The sequence below is a fragment of the Protomyctophum parallelum genome (genome assembly GCF_964188405.1).
Source record: "Protomyctophum parallelum genome assembly, chromosome: 21".
NCBI classification, from domain to species: Eukaryota; Metazoa; Chordata; class Actinopteri; order Myctophiformes; family Myctophidae; genus Protomyctophum; species Protomyctophum parallelum.
Window position 1 is genome coordinate 21,210,616 of NC_139713.1, and position 21,861 is coordinate 21,232,476.

Genomic DNA, 21,861 nt, shown 5'->3' on the forward strand with positions numbered 1-21,861 from the left:
CACTACCATACCAATATAACATATACCTACTGTAAATGTGTCTATTTTGATGCAGAGATGACTGAATGAATCAGTGAATTATAACGGTATGTAGAACATTATGAAATGTGGAAACTCCACACTGCCCATAACATAGGCATTATTGTAGCTGCCTTTGGCCGTCCTAATGTGCCTTTGTCTACACTGAGTGTATAAAGTTGACCTGTAGTAGTACAAATCCACCTAGTTTCAGAGTTTACAACTTGATGGTTGATTTTATTTATTATCTAGCATTATAATAGAAATAACTGCTATGTTTTTTATATCAATCCTGTCATTTATTATGAATAATTCTTGCAGCAGAATAAATAAATCAAAGAGTTATGTTGTTGCCCCCAGGGGGGATTATAGTCCATGTGTTAATGAGTGCTTTCAGACATCCTGGTAAATGTTGAATGGAAGAGATGATGTACTGTACTGTATAAAGCTATAATGAGAGAGAGAGAGAGATCTACAAGGAAGCTGCAGCATTCATGCAGAACTGTCGATCGCTCCCTTGTACATTGTGTGTGTGTGTGTGTGTGTGTGTGTGTGTGTGTGTGCTTGTACTCAGTACAATTGTCAGTGTTCATTTAACTGTGGGAATCCCAATGGGGTCCTTTTTTCCACCCTAAGAATAATGAAGGATTTTATTTAGCTGTGGGGGTTAAGGCCCCTAACCCCCACAGCAATTTTTTTTTTTTAATTCCTTCATCATAACGTAGGGGTATTTGCACTAATTAAAGGGGGAGGAGGGTAAAAGATGGATTGTGGAATGGGTAGATAAGTGGTGATGGCACAGGGGCCGGGGTATTTACACTAATTAAAGAGGGAGGAGGGTAAAAGATGGATTGTGGACTGGGTAGATAAGTGGTGATGGCACAGGGGCCGGAGCTCAACCGGGGATGTATTCTTTTCCTTTGGTTAATCCCTGTGATTGATGACCCGGCTCCATTAAGTCTATGTTGGCGGCCTGGTCAATTACTCATTAATCCTCCTGGCCTCCTGTCCAACAAATGCACGCAGTACGCACGCTGCACGTACAGTACGCACGCACGCACGCATGCAGAATATTTGGGGATGTGATTATGCTTCATAAGCTTCCAGCACAATGTGCAAAAGTATCGGGGGGTCGGTCAGTAGGCTAGGCCACATCAGTACCCCCTGACTAATATACTTTAGTATATTTAATATATTTTTTCCCTCCAAACCATCATTTTGATCAATAAAGACTGGTAAAGACCTTTATTTTTATGGTGGGCTGTGGTCCTCAGGGGGCTGCCAGCCAGGGGGCGCCTGCCAATTGGAAGGGAGAGAAAATTGAAAAAGAAAACAAAAACCTGAAAAGAAATGTAAAACAGTTAATTTAAATTCAAATAAAATTCATAATATTGTTGGCATCCGTGCATTTTTGTTTTTTTAAGAAGCCATTTCACAATAGGGGGGCTGCAGCAAGAACCTATGCTATGGCGTTCTTGTCATGGACCACTGTGTAGATAATTTTTAATACAGTGAAGAACGGAATTGCAGTGCTGGTGGTGGCCTTCCTGCTCCTCCATTGGGAAATGTAAATTCTGCTGGATGACGAGGTATTGCCTGAAGTTAAAAGGAATACCATGGCGCTGATCGGCATATAGAACTTTGCCAGAATAGCTGCAAACAGGCACACAAAGACAGACACGTGTACTGTACAATGCGAGGAGTTATGTCCAAGTAAGTCTAGAGCTCTTACTAGAATTACGAAGGCTGAACTCTCATGTTCTCGTGTGTGTGTGTGTGTGCACGCGCGTACAATACCCCTGGGTGACTGGTTACAGGTGCATGATAGGAAGCTGAGTTTTTAAGTGTCTTTTTAATGTCTTTTTAGTGTCTTTTTAACGTCTTTTTTTGCTTTTATTACCAGTAAGATCCCACTGAGGGCGAGAAGCGACGAGGGCGAGGTCGCGTGCACGCATCCGCCTGCATGGCGGCAGACTGCTGGGCGAGCGCTGGCGCTTTGGCATGGGGGGGTCAGATCAACATAATGTAATGAATTCTGTACTGGCCATGTATGGAGCGTGTCTTGAATGTACAGGGTTCGATGAGGACAGATCAACATAAGGAAGCTGAATTATTTCATAAAAGGCAGTGGAGAAGTCTTTATCTAGATCTAAGTAGATAGTGAAGTAGTCGGTGAAGGAGCAATTCTCAGATCCTCTGGAAGTTTTCCACAACTGTGTGAGACATAACTATATAGACTGCCTCAACGGTATCTTCTTAAAGCTCTAGGAAAAGTTAATCCCAATTCATATTTTCTTTGCACGACGCCGTCATGCGCCAGAGCAAAAAAAGAGTGGTTTGTAGAACTAACATATGGACTGTCAGAACAGGTTAGCTCCTATGGAGGCGTGATGTCACGAGACGTGACCATATGGAGTTGTGACATGTCACACTGAAATACAGGTTTTCATAGTAGATGAGACCTACAGTCGCAATTATTAAAGAGTATGTTAATACTACAGTATATAGCTAGCACACCTTCAGTGGTTGGACGTGGTCTCGCCGCTTTTGTACCGGGAAATTTAGACCTTGCTTGTGGTCAGGTAGGACGACAACTGCTGGCTGACAAGTGCTATTGCTTCCATGAAACTAAAAGCGTAATATCTCCCTGGCCAAGCAGCTTTTCCGTCTTAGTTCAATGGTAGAATTTTGAATCCCAGGCAAGAAGGACATAATGTTATAGTTTTGATACTGCCAGCCGCATTGGCGTCATGTTTTGTGTGTGTTTCTATGACGCTATTAGTTAAAGAGCTCACCACGGTGCAGGTGGATGCTTAATCTTTCACTTCCCTAATACAATAGCTAGCGTGTTACACTTACACTGAGCACGGGTTCCCTAAATGAAGTCGGGCGGCTTATAGAGCCCGCTGTTGCGTGTACAATAGATCACCCAGGTCCTCACGAGAGCACATTGTTTTGTCTGAGGCCTCATTCCAAAAGCAGTTTACCTGCCTTTGCCGTTTCCCATTATACTCTATTATATTTCCCATTATTTTTTTCCAGTACTGTTTGTTTCCGCCTCGCGAGCAGGCCTCGCTTCATCAGCGCAGTGTCACAATCAGCACTTTCCCCCCACAGACCAGGCAGCTCCACAGCAACGCAGGGAAACCAGTTGAGCACTCTGCGGAAACCCACACTGCCGTCAGCCTGCAGTAGATCCATTAAGCCTGATTCATAGTTTGTCATATGATGTCGTTGAGCGCTGGAAATAGACGATTCAGAGGGGGTCGGTATAGTGCTGTCGCCTCACAGCTAGAAGGTCCTGGTTTTGATTCCCGCTGGGGACGCTGTGGGCGTGTTCTCTCCTCCGTATCATCAGTGCCCATACCCGAGGCGGGGTTGGCGAAAGGGCCTTTCCGTGTGGAGTTTGCATGTTCTCCCCGTGTCCCCTAGGGTAGGTACCCTCACAAAAAACATGCAGTAATCCTGGTCTCTATACCTCCCCCTGGCCAGCTGGGGCGCCTGATGGAGGGGAAAGGAACTGGTTGGAATAACGTGTTCCTTCCACCCGCTACGTCCGGCCGGGGAAACTCTCCCTTGTCAGGTGAAAAGAAGCAGCTTGGACTCCTCATGCATAGAAGGAAGCATGAGGTCCGTCCGCTGCCGCCCCCCCCCCCCCCCCCCCCCAGGTTGGCAGAGGAAGTGTAGCGCCCAGGATTCCATTAGATAATTGACACTGGGTGAAAAAATGGGTTGCAACATCGTGGGCTAATTGTGAAATGTGTCACAAGTTCTCACAACGCATCACTTTGTGACGCGTGGTAGGGTCATAGATTGTCTATTTTTAGAGTGCAACACCGCCTTACGACGGAGTAGCCGGAGTCCTTGCATGCGTTATTCCCCCTAACTCTCTGCTTCTTTCGCTTCCCGTTTCAGCCAAACATTGCACACTCTGCCATGCCTCCTCCATTTCCCCTAAATGCACGGTCAAATTTCTCGGCCCAGCACCCACCATGAGAGAGCCTGTTGGGAATCATAAATCAGACTGGTGGCTTGGCTGGCAAAGTGGCTGAGAGAGAGAGAGAGAGAGAGAGAGAGAGAGAGGGAGGGAGGGAGGGAGGGAGAGAGAGAGACGCCAACCTGCACAAATTACATCACCCATAAAGCAGAGAGCCGTCCGTGGTTTCCGTGTGGAAATATTTCGTTTTATAGGGAAACACAATGACGTTACATTAGTCTCCAAAAACTGTAAAATCTGAGATCTGCAAAATTAAACTTAAAGTCAATTAAAAAGAGCTTGAAGTGTGAAGTACAGTGGTGCTTTGTATGCCTCTGCCGTCAGACAGCCTCGCCTGGAGGTATTATCTTTGTTTGAGGATTGTCTGTACAAGTACCGTAAGTACATCCATCCCGATATTTGAACATGATATCTCAGGAATGCCGTGAGAGCCATACTGTAAGTGCACCTGGACTAGTGGAATAATTCATTAGAATTAGGTAAGGTGAAATGTCACAGTCCCTGACCTCGGTCACCTCACAAACACGTTCATTAAAATCCCTCATTCACAACTGTATTTGTAGTTTTATTATTTAAGCTGTTCTACAGGTATTTTATGTATGAAAGGTGTTTGATTCTTCTCATTTTCTCTTGTTCACTCTCTATCTCATTCTCTTTCATTTTGTATTGTATGGGTTTGTCTTTAAACCGTCTACATCCAGATCTCTACAGTGCTGTCACAGGTTGCTTATGGTAAATGGACTGCATTTATATATGGCTTTTCTACAATGTACTTCACATTCACCCATTCTCACACACACACACGCACGCACACACGCACGCACGCACGCACGCACGCACGCACGCACGCACGCACGCACGCACGCACGCACGCACACACACACACACACACACACACACCGACTTCTTAGGAATCCATGCAAGGCACCAACCTGCTCATCGGGAACAATTAAAGGTTCAGTGTCTTGCTCAAGGACACTTTGACACTGACTCTGGGAGTAGCCCGTGATCGAACTAGGAACCTTCGATTTCCCAAGCTTCCGCTCTACCTCCTGAGACACTAACCAGTGCCGCCCCCCTTATGAAAAGATACGTGAGGATTGACGGAGGTCGACGTCCTCTATTATATCAGTAGGACACAAGAGAGAGTGAAGGGCCTGCAGTCTGAACACTGTCATGAGTCATGACAATCTGTAATCATCTAAATTGGAATAATACCTCTCCAAGAAGAATTCAGAATCGGCTTTGTGAAAAGAAAATGATTTTGTTGCCACATGTGCTCAAGTAGAAGTGCGTCCTCTATAATCCAAATGCTCTGAGGCAAATCCAGCCTACTCTTATTTGCATTTTAACAGGCAATTCAACAGCAGTCATTATTGCTTGTGCCGTGCACAGATTTATGGGAAGGTGAAGATAGTGGAGATAGTTAGGAAGACTTGAATTGTGTGAGGACATATCCATGTTGTCCTTCCTCATGTTTCAGCTGTAATGATTAACGTTTATAATGTGAATTGTATTGTGGTTCTAATCATGTGGAAATGCCAAGGCGGGTTGACAAAGTGTGTAGGAGTGTGCCGGAGGCTCGGCCAGCTAATGATCCAACTATTTTAAAGGATCATGCCGGAGGACTAGTTGTTTCGACGTTTGACCATGGCCCACACAATGCATGGGGTGATAATATCAGTAAATCTCATATACCATGCTGACTATGCTTATTTTACAGAGTGGCTGTATGCCAACCTGTCTATAGAACAGGGTCTGTCTTTCTGTCTGTATGTCTGTCCACTCAAAAGTAGACCCATGCACCACAGCACATGCTGCTATGCATGTGATGTTTTAGAGTACCATGAAAGCCTGAACTGCCTAGTGAAACAAAACGCTCAAAGTGACTGTTTGGGAGGGATTTGGACGAATATTAGTACTTCCAAGTTCCTACTACTTTCTGGGCTATATATTGCGCCACCCCTTAACCCTTATCCCTAAACTTATTTGCTCACTTATTTTTTACTATTTTGAAAAATCTTTTAAAATAGAAAAACAAACCAAGACAGACACAGTATTGCACACGCCTCGAGCCCATTCACATGTAGACATACTTCTTTTAAATTATTATTTTTTTTTTTAATTTTTTTTTTTTTCCTATCCTAGGTCTGTCCAATCCATGGGGCATTGGGCCTTTAGAAGGATCCGAGAAATTTCAGCAGGAAAATAGTCTAATAATGGGGCCCACACCACCTGAAAGGAAGCGTCGTTGCTTCTATGCATTGCACAGAGTCTTTCATGGGGTAGCCGGTAGCACACCGAAGATCTCTCTATACCACATTTGTACAGTTGGTGGCTTATCCTTAATCCAGTTTATCAGAATGCATGTCCGGGCTGAAAGTAGAAGTTTATCAAATAGTTTAAATTGTAAGGGTGTCAAATGAATTTCTTTTGACGGGAGTCCCAGTAAGAAAGCTCCCGGATCCTTCTTTATTTTCACCTTGAAAATGTCGCTTAACTCACGTGCCACTTGGCCCCAGAACCTGGATATACACTTACATTCCCAAAAGTACTGATAGTAGGTACCCAGCTCTGTTTGACATTTCGAACATAAAGGAGATATTGAACAGTCCATTTTGTTTAGTAACACAGGTGTGATGTGTAATCTGTGAATAATTTTATATTGTGTTTCTCTTAGTCTGTTACAGGTATAAACCTTTTTAACTGAGTCAGTGGCCTCTTGATGATTAAAGTTTCTTTATTAGGAAAAAGATCCCTTGAGATGTACCATCTCGTTTTCGAGGGGCTCCCAACACAGATACATTATTGTACATGTAAACAGTAAAACAAAACAAAACAAATTACATACACCTAACATGGACAGGACAAAACATTAAACATTGCAAACCTTGAAAACCTTACAACCTCATTACGGCTTTGAATCCAAAAATATACTGTAGCACATTATGAAGATTCTATGTCCTATACAGTGAGTGCAAAAAATAAAATAAAATAAAATAATATAATGATAATAGTAATACAAAATAGAATAATGAAATAAAGGAATACACCTGGTGATATAATGGCATATTTACCGAAAGCAAGAACATAAGACTTTGAAGTAGGAAGACAGTGCACTCTTGCCATAACCTGACGCTGCCAGATCCAAGAAGCTTGCTACACAAATTTGTTTCACAGCTTATTGGGATCTGGGATCTCTCAGGCAGTTGAGCTGACAAAAATCCGTTCCGTACCGGACCAATCAGCGTGAGCTAAGGGCGGGATATGTGCGAAACCGGACGTGAAGCTATATAGACACGTCAATATGATTGGTTGTGTTTGCACGCCCACACGGTGATAGACAGACGGTCCCATCCAATCATCTACCAAGTATCTTGAAAAATAGGAACAGCCCGTCATCGAATTTGCTTCCGCGATCCCAGATCCCAATAAGCTGTGAAACAAATTTGTGTAGCAAGCTTCTTGGATCTGGCAGCGTCAGGTTACTCTTGCCATGCAGTCATCTTCAATATATTAATCGTTAAAATCTCTCTCCCATTTACGGAGGGATGGTATCTCCTGGGAGTCCAGTGAGTGAAACGATGAAATGAAATGTGATACCTTACTATAGTAAATTCTCTGTTTTACTGTAAACGGAGCCCAGTGGCGTTGGCAGCTGTAGTGAGTTAATGAAGAAACCAAAAAAAATTCTCTTGGGAGGTGTCTGCAATTGCTGAAAAGACACCATCTCTAAACAGATCCCCCAATACACGTAGCCCTAGTGAGAGCCAGGCCGTACTGCGCCCAGGTCCAAATTCATGGTTGCTAGAGATTGGTATTAGCAATGACCTTTGGTCTCCTCTCCCTACGTAGATGGTAATCTGTCGCCACACTCTGATAGAATTATAGATAATTGGATTGTCTCGTATCTCCCTATGAATCTTATCTTTATTACCGGTTACCAGTGCCCATAGTGAATTTGGTGAGCAGCCCCACGAGTCCACACAGTTCTTATTGTGTAGATAGGCTTGTAGCCATTCCCAGATGTAATGGGCATGACAGGCCCAGTTATAAAAGAGTATATTTGGCATGGCATGGTAACCGCGTTACTGGTTGGTAGCTGCAAGATTTTAAATCTTTGCCTGGGTCTCTTTCCATGCCCTCTGTCTATTAGGCTAAAATGACGCACAGCCAGGAGTTGTTTGCAGACTTTGCACCACAGTCAGATGCCTATAGATGGTGTCACTTGCACAGATTGCTTATGTCTTTTTACATAAATCTTCTGCCAATCAGTGTGCCGTTTCCGATTCCACCGGTATTACATTATGTTTGTAGTGTGTGTGTGTGTGTGTGTGTGTGTGTGTGTGCGCGTGTGCGTGCGTGTCCGTGTGCATGCGCGCTTACCCTGTTCAAACCAAGAGATTTGAAAGAGATTGGATTATAGATTGTAGTCTGTTTTTCTTTGAACTTTTGACTCAAGTATGTGTGCACGTTCTGGCACATATTGACTTGAAGAAGCCGTGTTAAGATCATGCGTGGAATCAACAACCTCTCCTCTCCTCCTCCCTTCAGGGGTGAATCAACAACCTCTCCTCTCCTCCTCCCTTCTAGGTGAATTAACAACCTCTCCTCTCCTCCTCCCTTCAGGTGAATTAACAACCTCTCCTCCCTTCAGGTGAATTAACAACCTCTCCTCTCCTCCTCCCTTCAGGTGCTGAAAGGCAGTAAAAAGCTCAACCTCTCGGTGCGTTCTGTTGGTCGCATACCGGGCGGCTATGTCACCAACCACGTGTACACCTGGGTTGACCCCCAGGGACGGAGCGTGTCCCCGCCCCCTGACATCCCTGAGCACCGGAGCGCCACGCTCAGGCGGACGGACAGCCAGCGACGCAGCAACATGCAACTTCTGCAGGAAGGCGACGAAAAGAAGGTGCGGGCAGGAATGCCAGAGAGGGACATGCTAAACGTGCTATCTACTACCTACATGCTACTACAGTACATGTTGAAACAGCTGAACATGCTGCCTACATGCTACTACACCTACAACACATGTTGACGCAGTGATTTCTCATAGTAGCCTACAATTTCGATGATGTAAAGCCTGATTTATACGGCATCGTGCGACAGGGTTGCGTGCTGAAAATAGCTCACAGGCATATATGTACTGTATATGCATGCATGCACGCACACACACACACACACACACACACACACACGGAAATTAAGCTAATTAAACTAATTATGACAATGATTAGGCTAGATATCAAATATATGCGAAAGCATATACGCAGCATGGGTACTGCCCCTGAAAGCGTTTGAGTATAATTGAGCTTCCGTAAGAGGCCTCCTTCATGGCACGTAGAGATAGGGATCAAGATTAGGGGTCTTATCTCCATTTGGAGCCTGTTCTGTGTGATGGCATGTCACTCCGGAGATGGATATCGGCAGCCTGCAGGCCCCATTATTCCTGTGTCTCTTTGTCCACTGCTGTCTGTCCATTACAATCTCAGCATAATTAAGAAATCAATCTTTTCTCCAGGGAATATTTTCAGCTACACTTTTCAAATCAATACATTTTTTTTATATCCTACTATAAAATAAGGCAACCTCTATCTCTTCTTCCTCATGCAATTTCCTCTCAGTGGGTTGACCACGGAAAGCACAACTTGAGGGACAAAAGCCCATTTTTCACTTTCCCCCAAATTGAATCTGTTTATTTGCATCCTTACGGTCCCCGCAGGCTATTGGATCTGTAGCCACGGTCACAGTCCCATAGACTAGCCTGGATGGTGGGTATACCTATAGCTTCATATACTAGCCGGATGGTGGGTGTACACTGTACCTATAGCTTCATATACTAGCCGGATGGTGAGTGTACCTATAGCTTCATAAGCTAGCCGGATGGTGAGTGTACCTATAGCTTCACACACGCACCCAACGCCAGAGACAATGACAGCCCAGAGAGCTTTATGAGCTATTCATATTATGTCCATTTTACTTGAAACAGAGCGTTTATTGACACCCGCAATGTTCAAACTGATCGACTGCTGCTGTACTTGAACCGTTGTGTCATCTGGGTTATTACCAAATAATTGGATGGCTGAAACGGCATAACCCAGACTTCTAATTGCTTTTGGTATCAATTCAGGGTCGGGTCGTAAATTACAGGTTTGTCAGACACTAGCCTCGGAAACCCAGACGTTTTTATTTCCAGGGAGAAAAACAAAGTCTGGGACCGAGTCCACTTCAATTCGGCATAGAGTAGCGCAAACGTCGATCAATCTCTGATTTCTGATCGTCTGCACTTTTGTTAAATTGACGCACACACTCACACACGTACACACACTCGTACTCCTTTCTCTCTCTGTCGCTCTAATTAATTAGTCTCATGTCACGCAGCTGCGTCTAGATTCTCCCGGGATCCTGCCGGGAGCTGCCTAATGCCTATGCCATAGAAAGCATAGGTGGACCCCAGGCTAGTCAGACACAGACTCAGTCGGTTGACCAATCAATCTAAATATGCATTTACTGTTGGCACATTTCACAAATTTAAGCCGTTTATTAGCATTTTTGTGCACTCTCGGTCAACTCTGGGTAGACTGACTCAAGGCAGCTGGCAGCAATGCCCGGGTTAATTGAATGGCAGGTGTTTTCAAAATTGTGCCCTTGGTGGCTCCAATGTGCAAATCTATAATAAAAAAGCTGCTTGCTATAAGGACTTTATTGCAAGCAGCAGCCCTAAGGCTGCCCTACTACGAGTGTATAGACTTGATGTGTCAATAAAGCACAGGAGCTTTAATTACAAAATAGATCTCGTCAACTGTGTTGGCAACAACCCACAGTAGCATTCGCGGCACTACAGTGACACAATGACCAATCGGCAGATGGGGACTTTTTTACAGTTATGTGGCCAGCGTATAGGCACGGGTGCCAACATTGGCACAGGAGATGGTGATCACTGGCACACTGGTGTGAGAGTTTTTTCTTTTTATTAAATATTTTGTCAAACAAATGTCAGTTGAAGTCCACTCATCTATAATTTATTCACCCACGAGATATATTATTATTTTTCAGAAAAATATGCTGCCAGACCACAGGTATGATCCTTTAATGAGGCAGTGAAGAATGTTTGGTTTGCATACTAGAGAACTTGGGAATTTATCACAGCAGGGTTTTGTCTGGCTTGTGAGGTTATATAAATTGTTTGTTTGGCAGTTTGAGTGTTGTCAGTGTATATTGTTTTGCTATGAGTCTCTAGAATGATGTTAGAAAAATGTCTTCTGGTCAGAAACGGATTGTGATACAGTATATTGCTAATGTAGCTTATTGGACCCTGGAGTGGTGCAGTTTATGTGGATGTCTGTCCAATGCACTTGTTCCCAAACAGTGGGTGGGGACCAATTTTTATGGATCCCTCTATTGTTGGTTTCCTTCATTTCGTTTTTAATTAAAAAACATTCCAAAAAACATCCAAAAAATTAGCTAAAATGAATATAAAATATCTAAATTCTAAATCGAGCAACTTAAAAACTGTCTGGGTTGTTCACATAAGCCTGTGTAGACGACGATACGACCAGAAGTAAAAACTTTTTCCACCCCACTGACCACAGTACTTAAGTCAGTGATACGTTGGTGATGACAGAGGCAGTCCCTCAGCTCCATTATTGCTAGTCTGAACTGCATCCAGATCAACCTCCTCATCATTACCATCACCAGTTCCTATAGCGTTGGAGACTGTGTGAGACCAGGCCTAATCGGTTCTGACACGCATCAACTTTTATATCCTCATTTCGTTCATCAAAAAAGACACCGTGGATGGATCCAGCAGGGACTTGAATTATTAATTTAGCTAGCAAAGACATCTGCTTCAAACACACCACACATCTGGGATGTGTGATCCAACCTATATTGTTGGATCCTCGCTGTCCGGTGGAAACATCGCATGTTCCGCACTGGTGGAACGTAACTAAGTAGATTTACTTAAGTACTCACTGTACTTACTGTAAGTGCAATTTTGAGGTATTTGTACTTTACTTGAGTATTTCCAAAACTTTTACTTCTACTCCACTATATGTCTCAGAGGCAAATGTTGTACTTTTGTTCCACTACATTCATTTGAGAACTTTACTTACTAGTAGTACTTTGTAGATTTCAGCCACAATGTGTGATTTTGATGCCAATACTTTTGTACTTTCTATATTGCAGTATTGCAATAAGACAAAAATGTGAGTTATTTTTCCACCACTGCTTATCAGGAAATGGAAAGAAGTTTTTCAGAAATTCTGAAAATAGCCAGACAAGCACTACTTGTGTGCTTGACTCTGACTCTGATTCTAGTTAAAAAAAAAGTTGAACATTAATTGCTCGGCCTAATGGGCATATGCCCGCTGTGCCAGTCTGCTTCTCTGCTTCTCTCGTGTGATGAAGCAGGGCATTAAATGACCAACATGTTTGGAGATACAAGGCTTCTGCCCGACAGCTACAATATATGGTTTAGGCCACACTTCTGCTTTGTTACTTTCTTGTCTTTTGTCAACCAGATGTGTCTCTGTTCTTGGTCCCCCCCCCCCCTCTCTGTCAGGTCAACCTGGTGTTGGATGATGGTCGTTCTCTGGGTCTGATGATCCGTGGTGGGATGGAGTACGCCCTGGGCATCTACATCACCGGAGTGGACAGAGGTTCCGCTGCGGAGTGCGGAGGACTCAAGGTAGCCACACCCCAACCTGTGTGCGCGTGTGTGTGTGTGTGTGCGCGCACTCATGTCTCACACTCTCTGCCTCTCTCTCTCGTTCTCTGACATAACAGATGAAATATGTGACATTTATTCCAGTAATATGGTCTTGGTCACTGTACCGATGTTTTATCGCCTCCTCATCTTCTGCCCTTTTATTTATTAATATGACTTTTATATTAATTAATTAAGGCTGTTACAATGGTTCAGTCTGACATTTCACATCCCTGTCGTCATCCAGTGGGACGTTGAAGAGGGGTCAGACCTTTAAGGAGTTTACTGCAGGGTTTTTAGTTAACTAAAAGTAATGAAATAACCAGAATCAAATGTACAGATAACTGATTGTGTGTGTGTGTGTGTGTGTGTGTGTGTGTGTGTGTGTGTGTGTGTGTGTGTGTGTGTGTGTGTGTGTGTGTGTGTGTGTGTGTGTGTGTGTGTGTGTGTGTGTGTGTGTGTGTGTGTGTGTGTGTGTGTGTGTGTGTGTGTGTGTGTGTGTGTGTGTGTGTGTGACAAAGCAACCAGGTGCAATGTAACCCATGCTGTATTATTTACCTCCTGTGACCCACCTATCTTGGTGTGTGTGTGACACAGCAACCAGGTGCTCGGCATAAGTATGGAAATAGTTTACCAGTAAGAAGCCCTCAGGGCGAGAAGCATAGGTATGGTGGCGTGCCATGTCACGAGGCGTGACCATATATGAAGGCGTGACCATAATGGAGGTGTGATGTCACGAGGCATGACCGTATATGGAGGCGTGGGGTGACTGACTGACGGACGGTGGATGCAGGTTTTCTGACACTCCTGACACTCATTGTAAAAAGTAGGAAACAGCCTCAGGGCCTTTGCCTTGTATTCATAAAGTGCCTGGATTCCTTCGTTTTTATCTTTCAAACAAGATGACACCAGGGTCCTCAGTAGAAGAGCAGGGAGACCACAGTTACATTGTGTACAGATTAAAAGACGGCATCGGATACCTAAAACACCTGAACTACTACTGCATAGTGAGCTCGTATAGATCTGCTATTTTCGCCGTGCTTCACTGTGGGAGAAAAGTGATTCCTCTTGAATGCAGTGCAGTTCATTCAAGCAGTGGGGGGTAACTGCTGTCGCTGTGGAAAACCAAACCTCTCTAACCTTAACAGAAAAATGAAGCCTCGCTCTATCCACTAAACTGATGCGAGACATAGGCTGTGCTGGACCCACACAGAGAGGCTGAAGAACCTCAGCATTCCAACGCCTATAGTGGAAAAAACGCTGGCACTTCGCTCTTGTGATATGGGGCATTTAACAGTTTCCGTGCCGCGAATGGATTACTCCAGGTTAATGTCGCTGCCGTATCGGACATACCCGCCTTTTGTTTTATGTGTTTAATCCGCCGTAATGTAATGAATCAAAAGAAAATCCGTCTTCGTCGCGGAGTATGAGACTGGATGGCTTCGCTGTGATGACGAAACCGGAAATCGTCACATGCTGTGGGCTGCTAGGGCTTCTGGGAAATTGAGGCCAATGGAAATGCATTGGGTGCAACGCCTCATTGAGACGAGTCTTGTGTGCGTCTTCCGCGTGCATCCGGGTGGTGGATGCGACACTCGGATCATAACAAACCACGGGACCTTTTTTCGCTGGATTTTCGCGGATTAAAAGCCCAAATAATCAGCGTATGCTCTAAAGGTAATACAACAATCTCGGCAGTGAAAGGGGGTTGATTAAAATGCGTGTTAAACGTAAAAAACAGTCAAACTGTTAATGTGCCTGTCATAATGACATGGACAAGTACCCAGCCAGTAGAGCCATATGCTGATGGACTTGAGCTCCATGTAGTCTTTCATCGCACACCCATTAGAGATCTGGTGGTTTAAGTGCCGTGGTGGCTTATTAGTGAGCCTGAACAGGCATGGGGGTGCACGCACGCACACAAAATGTGCCTGGGATGGTGATCCTGGATGCACTCACTGCACAGTAAAATCCAAAAACCAGGGGCATAATTTAATTTGTGAGAGTGTACAAATATGTAGCCTATAGTTTACACACTCACAGTTCGCCGGATTTGTTTTGTCGATTGTTGTGAGGCCTCCTAGAAAAGGTACAAAGAACAGAAGAGACAAGAGGGGATTCCTCTGTGCATCATATTGATTACGTCAATCAGACACGGTGGATTATTAGTACAGTCCATGTGGGTTCCATTTGTACACCCTCAGAGTTGAGATTTTACAAATGGGGGTTCATGGGCAAATGCATATCAACCTGGGGGTCCTTGAAACTTTTATTCTTTGAGAATCACTCTTCTAGATGGCTGACCGCTTCAGTGGCATGCCATACTGTAAAAGTAATAGATGGCTGAATTGTTGTATAGAAAGAGAAATTACGATGATTTGCTTTTTCCACTCTTTATTCACTTCAGTTTTGAGCCTTATTCTGCAGCCACAATAACTCTGTCTCTTCACGCGTTCCCTACTCTCTGCTGATTCCAGTGGGGTGCCGCCCTGTGCATTGTAGGCGATGGATTTTCTGGGGGAGAAAAACTTTCAGCTTCTTCAGAGCTAAAAATTGCTTTTCTCCGCATCCCTTCTTTTCCCCACTCCACTCTGTCATTTTGATACCTGGCAGCTGGCTGTTTGATGTGGAATATTGTCATTCATATGGATTTAAACAAATGGAAGGCAGCGGTGTGCTTGATAAGCAGCAGGCTTCCACACAGAATAAAATCCAGAGTGTACGAATGGTTAATTTAAACACTGAGGGATTTTACTGTGTATTTTACTGCAGTGGTTTTCAGAGAGAGAGAGAGAGAGAGAGAGAGAGAACGTGTTCAGATGTAAAGACAAAAGAAAATACATTTTTTTTTACATACAAAAAAAAAGCATCTTTAGACATGTCTCGCTGAAGGGCTTGCCGAAAGGATGGCCGAAAGTGCTACAACACCATGACCCTATAGATATAGAATATCTAGCCTACTGGCTTTACAGATAATTAAAACTCTGAGGCGAAGAGAAAAGCAGAGTTGGAGGAAGAATAGGGCAACGCCAGATAGGAGGCGTTGCACCAGCAGCAGGAGTTGCAGGATGAGGACATAACGATCAGACCGAGAGACCATGGAGGCAGCCACAGAATATACTCCACCAAACTGAACCTTCCCATTACATCCAAGCTAACAAGCCACACAGGGAGACGGGAGACAGAAGACAGAAACAATACATTTGTTTTGGTTTAAAGTGGCGTTTCATTTTCGGACAGCGTTTTCATCAGATGCTCTGGCCATAGCCGAGCTGATACAGCTAAACTCCTTTTACAAGGGCAGATACTACAAAGGCTATTAGGGGCGCAGGTGCACACAACATGCAATCAAACTAGAAGAAGGTTACACTCAGTAAGATTCCAAATCTCTGCCAGGTCTCAGGACGAACACCGTTGCTCTCTCTCTCTCTCTCTCTCTCTCTCTCTCTCTCTCTCTCTCTCTGCTCTCTCTCTGCTATCTCTGCTCTCTCTCTCTCTCTCTCTCTCTCTCTCTCTCTCTCTCTCTCTCTCTCTCTAAACACTCATCAGTCATGCAATTATCTCAAGAGTCATCTGTGGCACATCAAACGGTGTAGTTGTTGGAGATGACAGAGATGTGTACCAGGATACACGGGACCATCTGCACACCGCTCATTGGTACCCCCATGGGACCGCTGTCTTCATGATATCCCTTGTTGTGTGATAGCTCTGTGGTGTTTGTATGCACCAGAGAATAACATATGTGACAGTGATGGATGAGTATAATCGCTGTTCAGACAGGTTCCTTACTAAAAGTATTAGTGGGTGATGCCATTGTGTAAATATTACATTTATGTAGGAGCCAGTTCTTTCAATTCAATGCGGAAATAATTCAATGTTGTCATCACAAAAGCAGCTATCTGTATGCTGGCAGAATTTTAGTGTATTATTTCGGTTTCTATAAGAACATTGTGCAATAACTGAACTAGGATGCGTTGTGCATCCTAGTTCCCCTAAGCGGGGTGAAAACATACTGCGGGGTTTCAACTTGTACGATCTGGCAAAACGCCACGGTGACTGTGGGCGGGGAAGGTTCTGTCTGGAAAGGTTCTCTGTTTGATCCCCGGCTCCTCCTGGCTTAGTGTCTTGCAGAAAACAGCGCGTTGAGAAAACAGGCTTGGAAGGTTCACTTCTGTGGTCTCTAACATTACACCTAGCTACATGTTTAAGCATTTATTTCATATTTACATGTCGATTTCAGCTCTGACATTTATTTCAGACATGCTCTAGTTAAGTATGTGAAGAAAAGTTTTTTCTCTGGTGAAAAGCTGGAGGTTGCGCGATGGCAGGCTCTCAGTCAAATCTGGTCACATAATTACTACTCCTAATAGTTAGAGATGGGAAAATGCAGATGATGAATATCAGATAATGTGTAAATGTACTGTATACCAACAACAATCTTCATATTAAAGCGCAGACTGCATTGGTATGGTGGTATTCATCTAGATGTGCTGACTTTGATGGATGACCCATATCCCTGCCAGGCTTCTGTAATCATCACACTGCTAGCGTGGCCATGTCGTCCTTCATTCTGAGGGAAAATGAAAGCTCAATGTAACCTATGCCGTATTATTTACCTCCTGTGACCCACCTATCGTGTGTGTGTGTGTGTGTGTGTGTGTGTGTGTGTGTGTGTGTGTGTGTGTGCGTGTGTATGTATGTGTGTGTGTGACATTTGCAAGTGTATGCATGCATGCCGCCCCACCACCATCGCAGCCCACAGACAGCAGTCTAAGGAAGGTCAGCCCTTGTTGTGCTATCGTACAAGGTTCAGTCTAATTTGATTAGTCTGGAGGGAAAGGTCAGAGCACGTCAACACAATGACAGACGCCTCGGAGAAAAAACTAGGTGTCACAGAGAGTTGGATCCTAATGTAGTAGCTTTGTAATGTGTACAGTACATTGTTGATGACTCAAATGCAGTCATGCAGATTTGCCTTGTTTGGATATCAGCTTTTTAAGCCTCCATTCTGCCACAGGAGACAGATGCTTGCTTCTTTCTTTCTTTCTTTCTTTCTTTCTTTCTTTCTTTCTTTCTTTCTTTCTTTCTTTCTTTCTTTCGTGAACTCACGTGTATGTTTGTGTGTGTATGTAGTGCCTGCCTGTGCATTTGTTTGTCCAGCCCATTTTCAGTCATGTTTTGACTTTTGGTATCCACATTGTGATGATGAGCATGAGCATGCCCTTTCACGTACACGGTTGATGGCAACGGAATGTGGACCATGGTGACACTACACCATCCGTGCTGATCCTGTTTAACCACTTTAACCCTGGCATCCGTAATTTGTGCCATTATAGGTGACAACTTTAAAATGTATTTTTAATACAAAAAATTGAAATATATAATAATAAAAAGTATTGAAACATTTCCAAAATAGTGGAAATAGCATATAGCAAGCTTGTAGTCTCTTCTTCTAGCACACCAGTCGTGCAAATGATTTCTCTGCACAAATGCATGCCATAGGAGATTGTTGTTATTCAGCATGCGACAAAGTATATCAGAGTTACATGGGTAACCTCACCCCAAACCCTTGCCTATAACCTTAAATCCCATTGAAGATCTCTTTTACAAGGGAGCCCTATTGGTTACCGTCAGAACTGTACACTGAGTCGACTTGATCCACAATGTGAAGCTAATTTCACCCCTGAGGTGAGCTTTTTGCTCGCACCATCACTCAGTGTTGGAGTCACCGGGGAATGCATTGTTTAAAGGTCATTCTCTGTGCTCTTCAGGACGATCTTCCAAACGGCAGACCAGTCGGTATCCATACAGATGAATGGACTTTAATGATTCAGGCTGTGTAAACTCCAGCGAGTTCATTCCAAAATGTTTCAAGTAAAGGTCATTGGGCCATGTCCTGATAGATTACTGATAGGATATCAGTAATTTATCATTCTTTACTTAATAAACTGTATATACAGGCTACTGTATAGACCATTTTTACTCATTTAAACAAATAAAATTTACTAAATATCATGTCTGCGCTTTTTCCTGCAAACCCGGTCATTTTTTTGTGCCAGAATTTCAGGCCTCTACACAGACTTCAAATCTAGTCCTATGGTCTGTGCCAGCAGTATCGTCCCGAATCCGTATGTTTGTAATTTACGTACCGAAGGTTCATTGGTTTGATTATTGATTCTCATGCGAGACCCTTGAACAGCGTTTTGGCCAAGTTAGGTGTGGATTGAAGCAACAGTGCACCTTGGCACTGTGCACCATGATCACCTCCTGTCTTATTGTTTGCTTGCTTGTCTGACTGTATTTGATTGTATCCAGCAAGCCAAATGACGTCATTATGATGACGCATGACGTTATGCGACTCCGGTGACATTCAGAACTAGTCCATATCCCAGCCCATATGGGGATGATCTTTACGTCATTTCCAGGTCGTCTTCACCCGTCGAAATAAATATAGCTTATTCTGGGCCAGATCTGACTAGGACTTCCGTCTTAGTGGGCAGAATTTGTGTTGGTTGAAATCAGGTGATATTATGGGCCAGAACTGACTAGTCTCGGTTTGACTTGATCTGGCCCAAATTGAGTCATCACTAATTCGCCCAGGTCCTGACTGTGCCTGCTGGGTATTGGTGTTTTATTTTTTGGCCTGTCTTTGATCGATTTCTTTTGATCTATGTTTTTAAATGTGTCTTTAAAGTTTGATTTGATTTGACAACATGTAGCCCCCGGAGGGGCAATACGCTGGAGGACACGCTCCCTGTTGTGACTATTCTCATGGAAGTCCCCCCCCCACAGAGTGCTTGTGTCAGGTTTGTGCGGATCGGAGAAACGGTGCGCCTGGGGCAGATTGTACATCCAGAGTAGTTTATAAGACTATCTGGATCGTAGACATCTGACATATTGCACAAGTTTGTATTTATTAGTGCCATGTCCAAATTCCCTCAAGTGAGTTTATTAGTAATAATCTGTTGTCCCTATAAAGTTTTCTTTGCTAGATAATATAGATCTATGCATGAAGAAACCTTCAAGTAGCCCAGAGTAAAACCACTCTGATTTGTGCCCCTTGAAACACTCTCATTGAGGATGTTATACGTCCCCATTTGGACTGTTTTAACTTTCAGTCACTAAATTGCCCAAAACATGTTGTTTTAACGAGACACAATGACTGTAAATTGCTGAAGAATAGAGCCATAAAACCTGTGATAGACCATTTTACTGCACAAGACACTACCACTGACGTTCCCTATAACAAATTGCCCACAATTGGGCACATTGCCTATGGACCGATTCCGTAACGGGTCTCATGGTCGCAGCCTATGTACTGTAGGAACACAAGGCTGCTGTACTTTATTCCTCATACTTTAATGCTTAGTATGAGGTATAAAGTACAGCAGCCTTGTGTTCCTAAAACGGAAAGATTGGGTATTGGGTAAGACTAATTTGAAGGTTTTCAGAAAACCTTAGGTTAGGTTTTAGAAGGCATTTTTAGAATCGGCCTCATGAATTATTCACTGCCAAAAACAACCTTTTCTTTATCACTTTGTGAAGCCTTGAATTCATGGGGAAACAATATGTTCTTGCATTCCTCCAGTCAATGAAGAATCAAATGAAATGCACTCCAAGATTAACAACCACAAACTGCTGTATATCCAAAATCCCTTTATAAACTCCCACGCAACTTTTAAACTGCATGATACTGAACATCTATCAGTGCTATCAAATCCTCATCTCACATAAAACCTAAATGGATTTTGAGTGGAGAGAACCGCCTCAACCCAAATCGTTGCCTTACGGAGGATCAGTGAAAAAACAACATACAGTACCAGTAACGCTGCTGTGCTTCATCGACTTCAAATAGGCATTCCGCTCTATAGCCCTACACAGAGGAATGGTGGTGCTCCAGGCCTATGATGTTCCTCCCAAGCTACTCCGCGCCATCGGGACCATGTTGCAATGTGTGGTACTGAACATCAAACAGGACAAACACATTAGGAAACAAACATCTGTAAGGGGGGCATCCGAGTGTATCAGAGATGGCAATCAGGAGAATGAGACTAGCCGGTCACTGCCATCAACACCGGGAACTCGCCGCCAGCAAGCTTGCATTTGAGCGATCAAGAAGATACCTACGTACTGTACGTACCTGTGTGGAAGTGCTGAAGAAAGATGGTGGTGTGGAAAGCACAAACGAGCTGGCCAGATGTAGCATTATGTTATGCTTTAGCTATTGAAAGATAGCAGATCAAAAATGGCGCGCTCCAAGCTTGTAGGTCTGCTATTTTTGAAAAATCAAAGAACGACTGACATAGAAACATAGCTTTTTCAGAAAACTGTCAGTATTTAGAAGACATTTTTAGAATCTGATCTCAGGTCAAAATGGGTTAAATTAACACTCAAATTGGCAGCCAGTTTGGCAGCCTCCTCCAAAGACAGGACACATTGATAAAGTTCCCTGCCGAGGTTCCCTGTTGCGGTTTGACACACAGCCAATGTGAAGGAAAACGTATAGCAAATACAGTATGCAGGAATGATGCGACTTCTCCGCCCAATCACATCGAGTCTACCAACGTAGACGTGTGAATGCGACCTTAGTCTAAGGATAACACAAATAAGTCACGTGGACTTGTTTCCATTGTGGTCCTATGTATTCAATTCATCAACACATTAATAGTATACATGTCATCAACAATTACAAATAGCTATATTTATAGAAATACAGTGGCATTGTATGACACCTCATTTCAAGGGGAGAAACCGCATGTCTCCATATTTATTTCATAAATGAATGCCCTGCTTAATCATACAAGAGTGTAGCACAAAATCAGTGAAAATCCCTACAAGTCTTGAAGTGTCATAAGCTCATAACGTGCAGCATTAACGTGTTGTCCACATTGACAATGAGCTTAGATTTTAGATTGGCTATTTTCACAAAAAGGTGTAATAATAAAACCGGCAATACATATTCTACACTGTATGTACACTACAGCAGGTCGTACAATCCCTGCTTTTCCATGTCATGTCATAGACTAGTAGTCGTAGTGTACAGAGACCCCAAATTAATAGCTATTTCCCCGCAGACCTCCATCTGAAAATATTTTTTGACATGGACTTTCAAATATATTTTTCACAATTTTTTATGTTT

The 21,861-nt window shown here is 43.5% G+C and overlaps 1 protein-coding gene across 2 annotated transcripts in view; it reads left to right on the forward strand.

The window, feature by feature from the left end:
* The window catches only part of whrna (whirlin a), a 181,474-nt gene that overhangs the window by 74,194 nt on the left and 85,419 nt on the right, over positions 1-21,861 (forward strand). For both annotated transcript variants that reach the window (XM_083793195.1, XM_083793196.1), the window contains exons 2-3: positions 8,709-8,927; positions 12,579-12,704. In XM_083793195.1, coding sequence (XP_083649321.1) covers positions 8,709-8,927; positions 12,579-12,704 — 345 coding nt within the window. The remainder of the gene's footprint in view (positions 1-8,708; positions 8,928-12,578; positions 12,705-21,861) is intronic.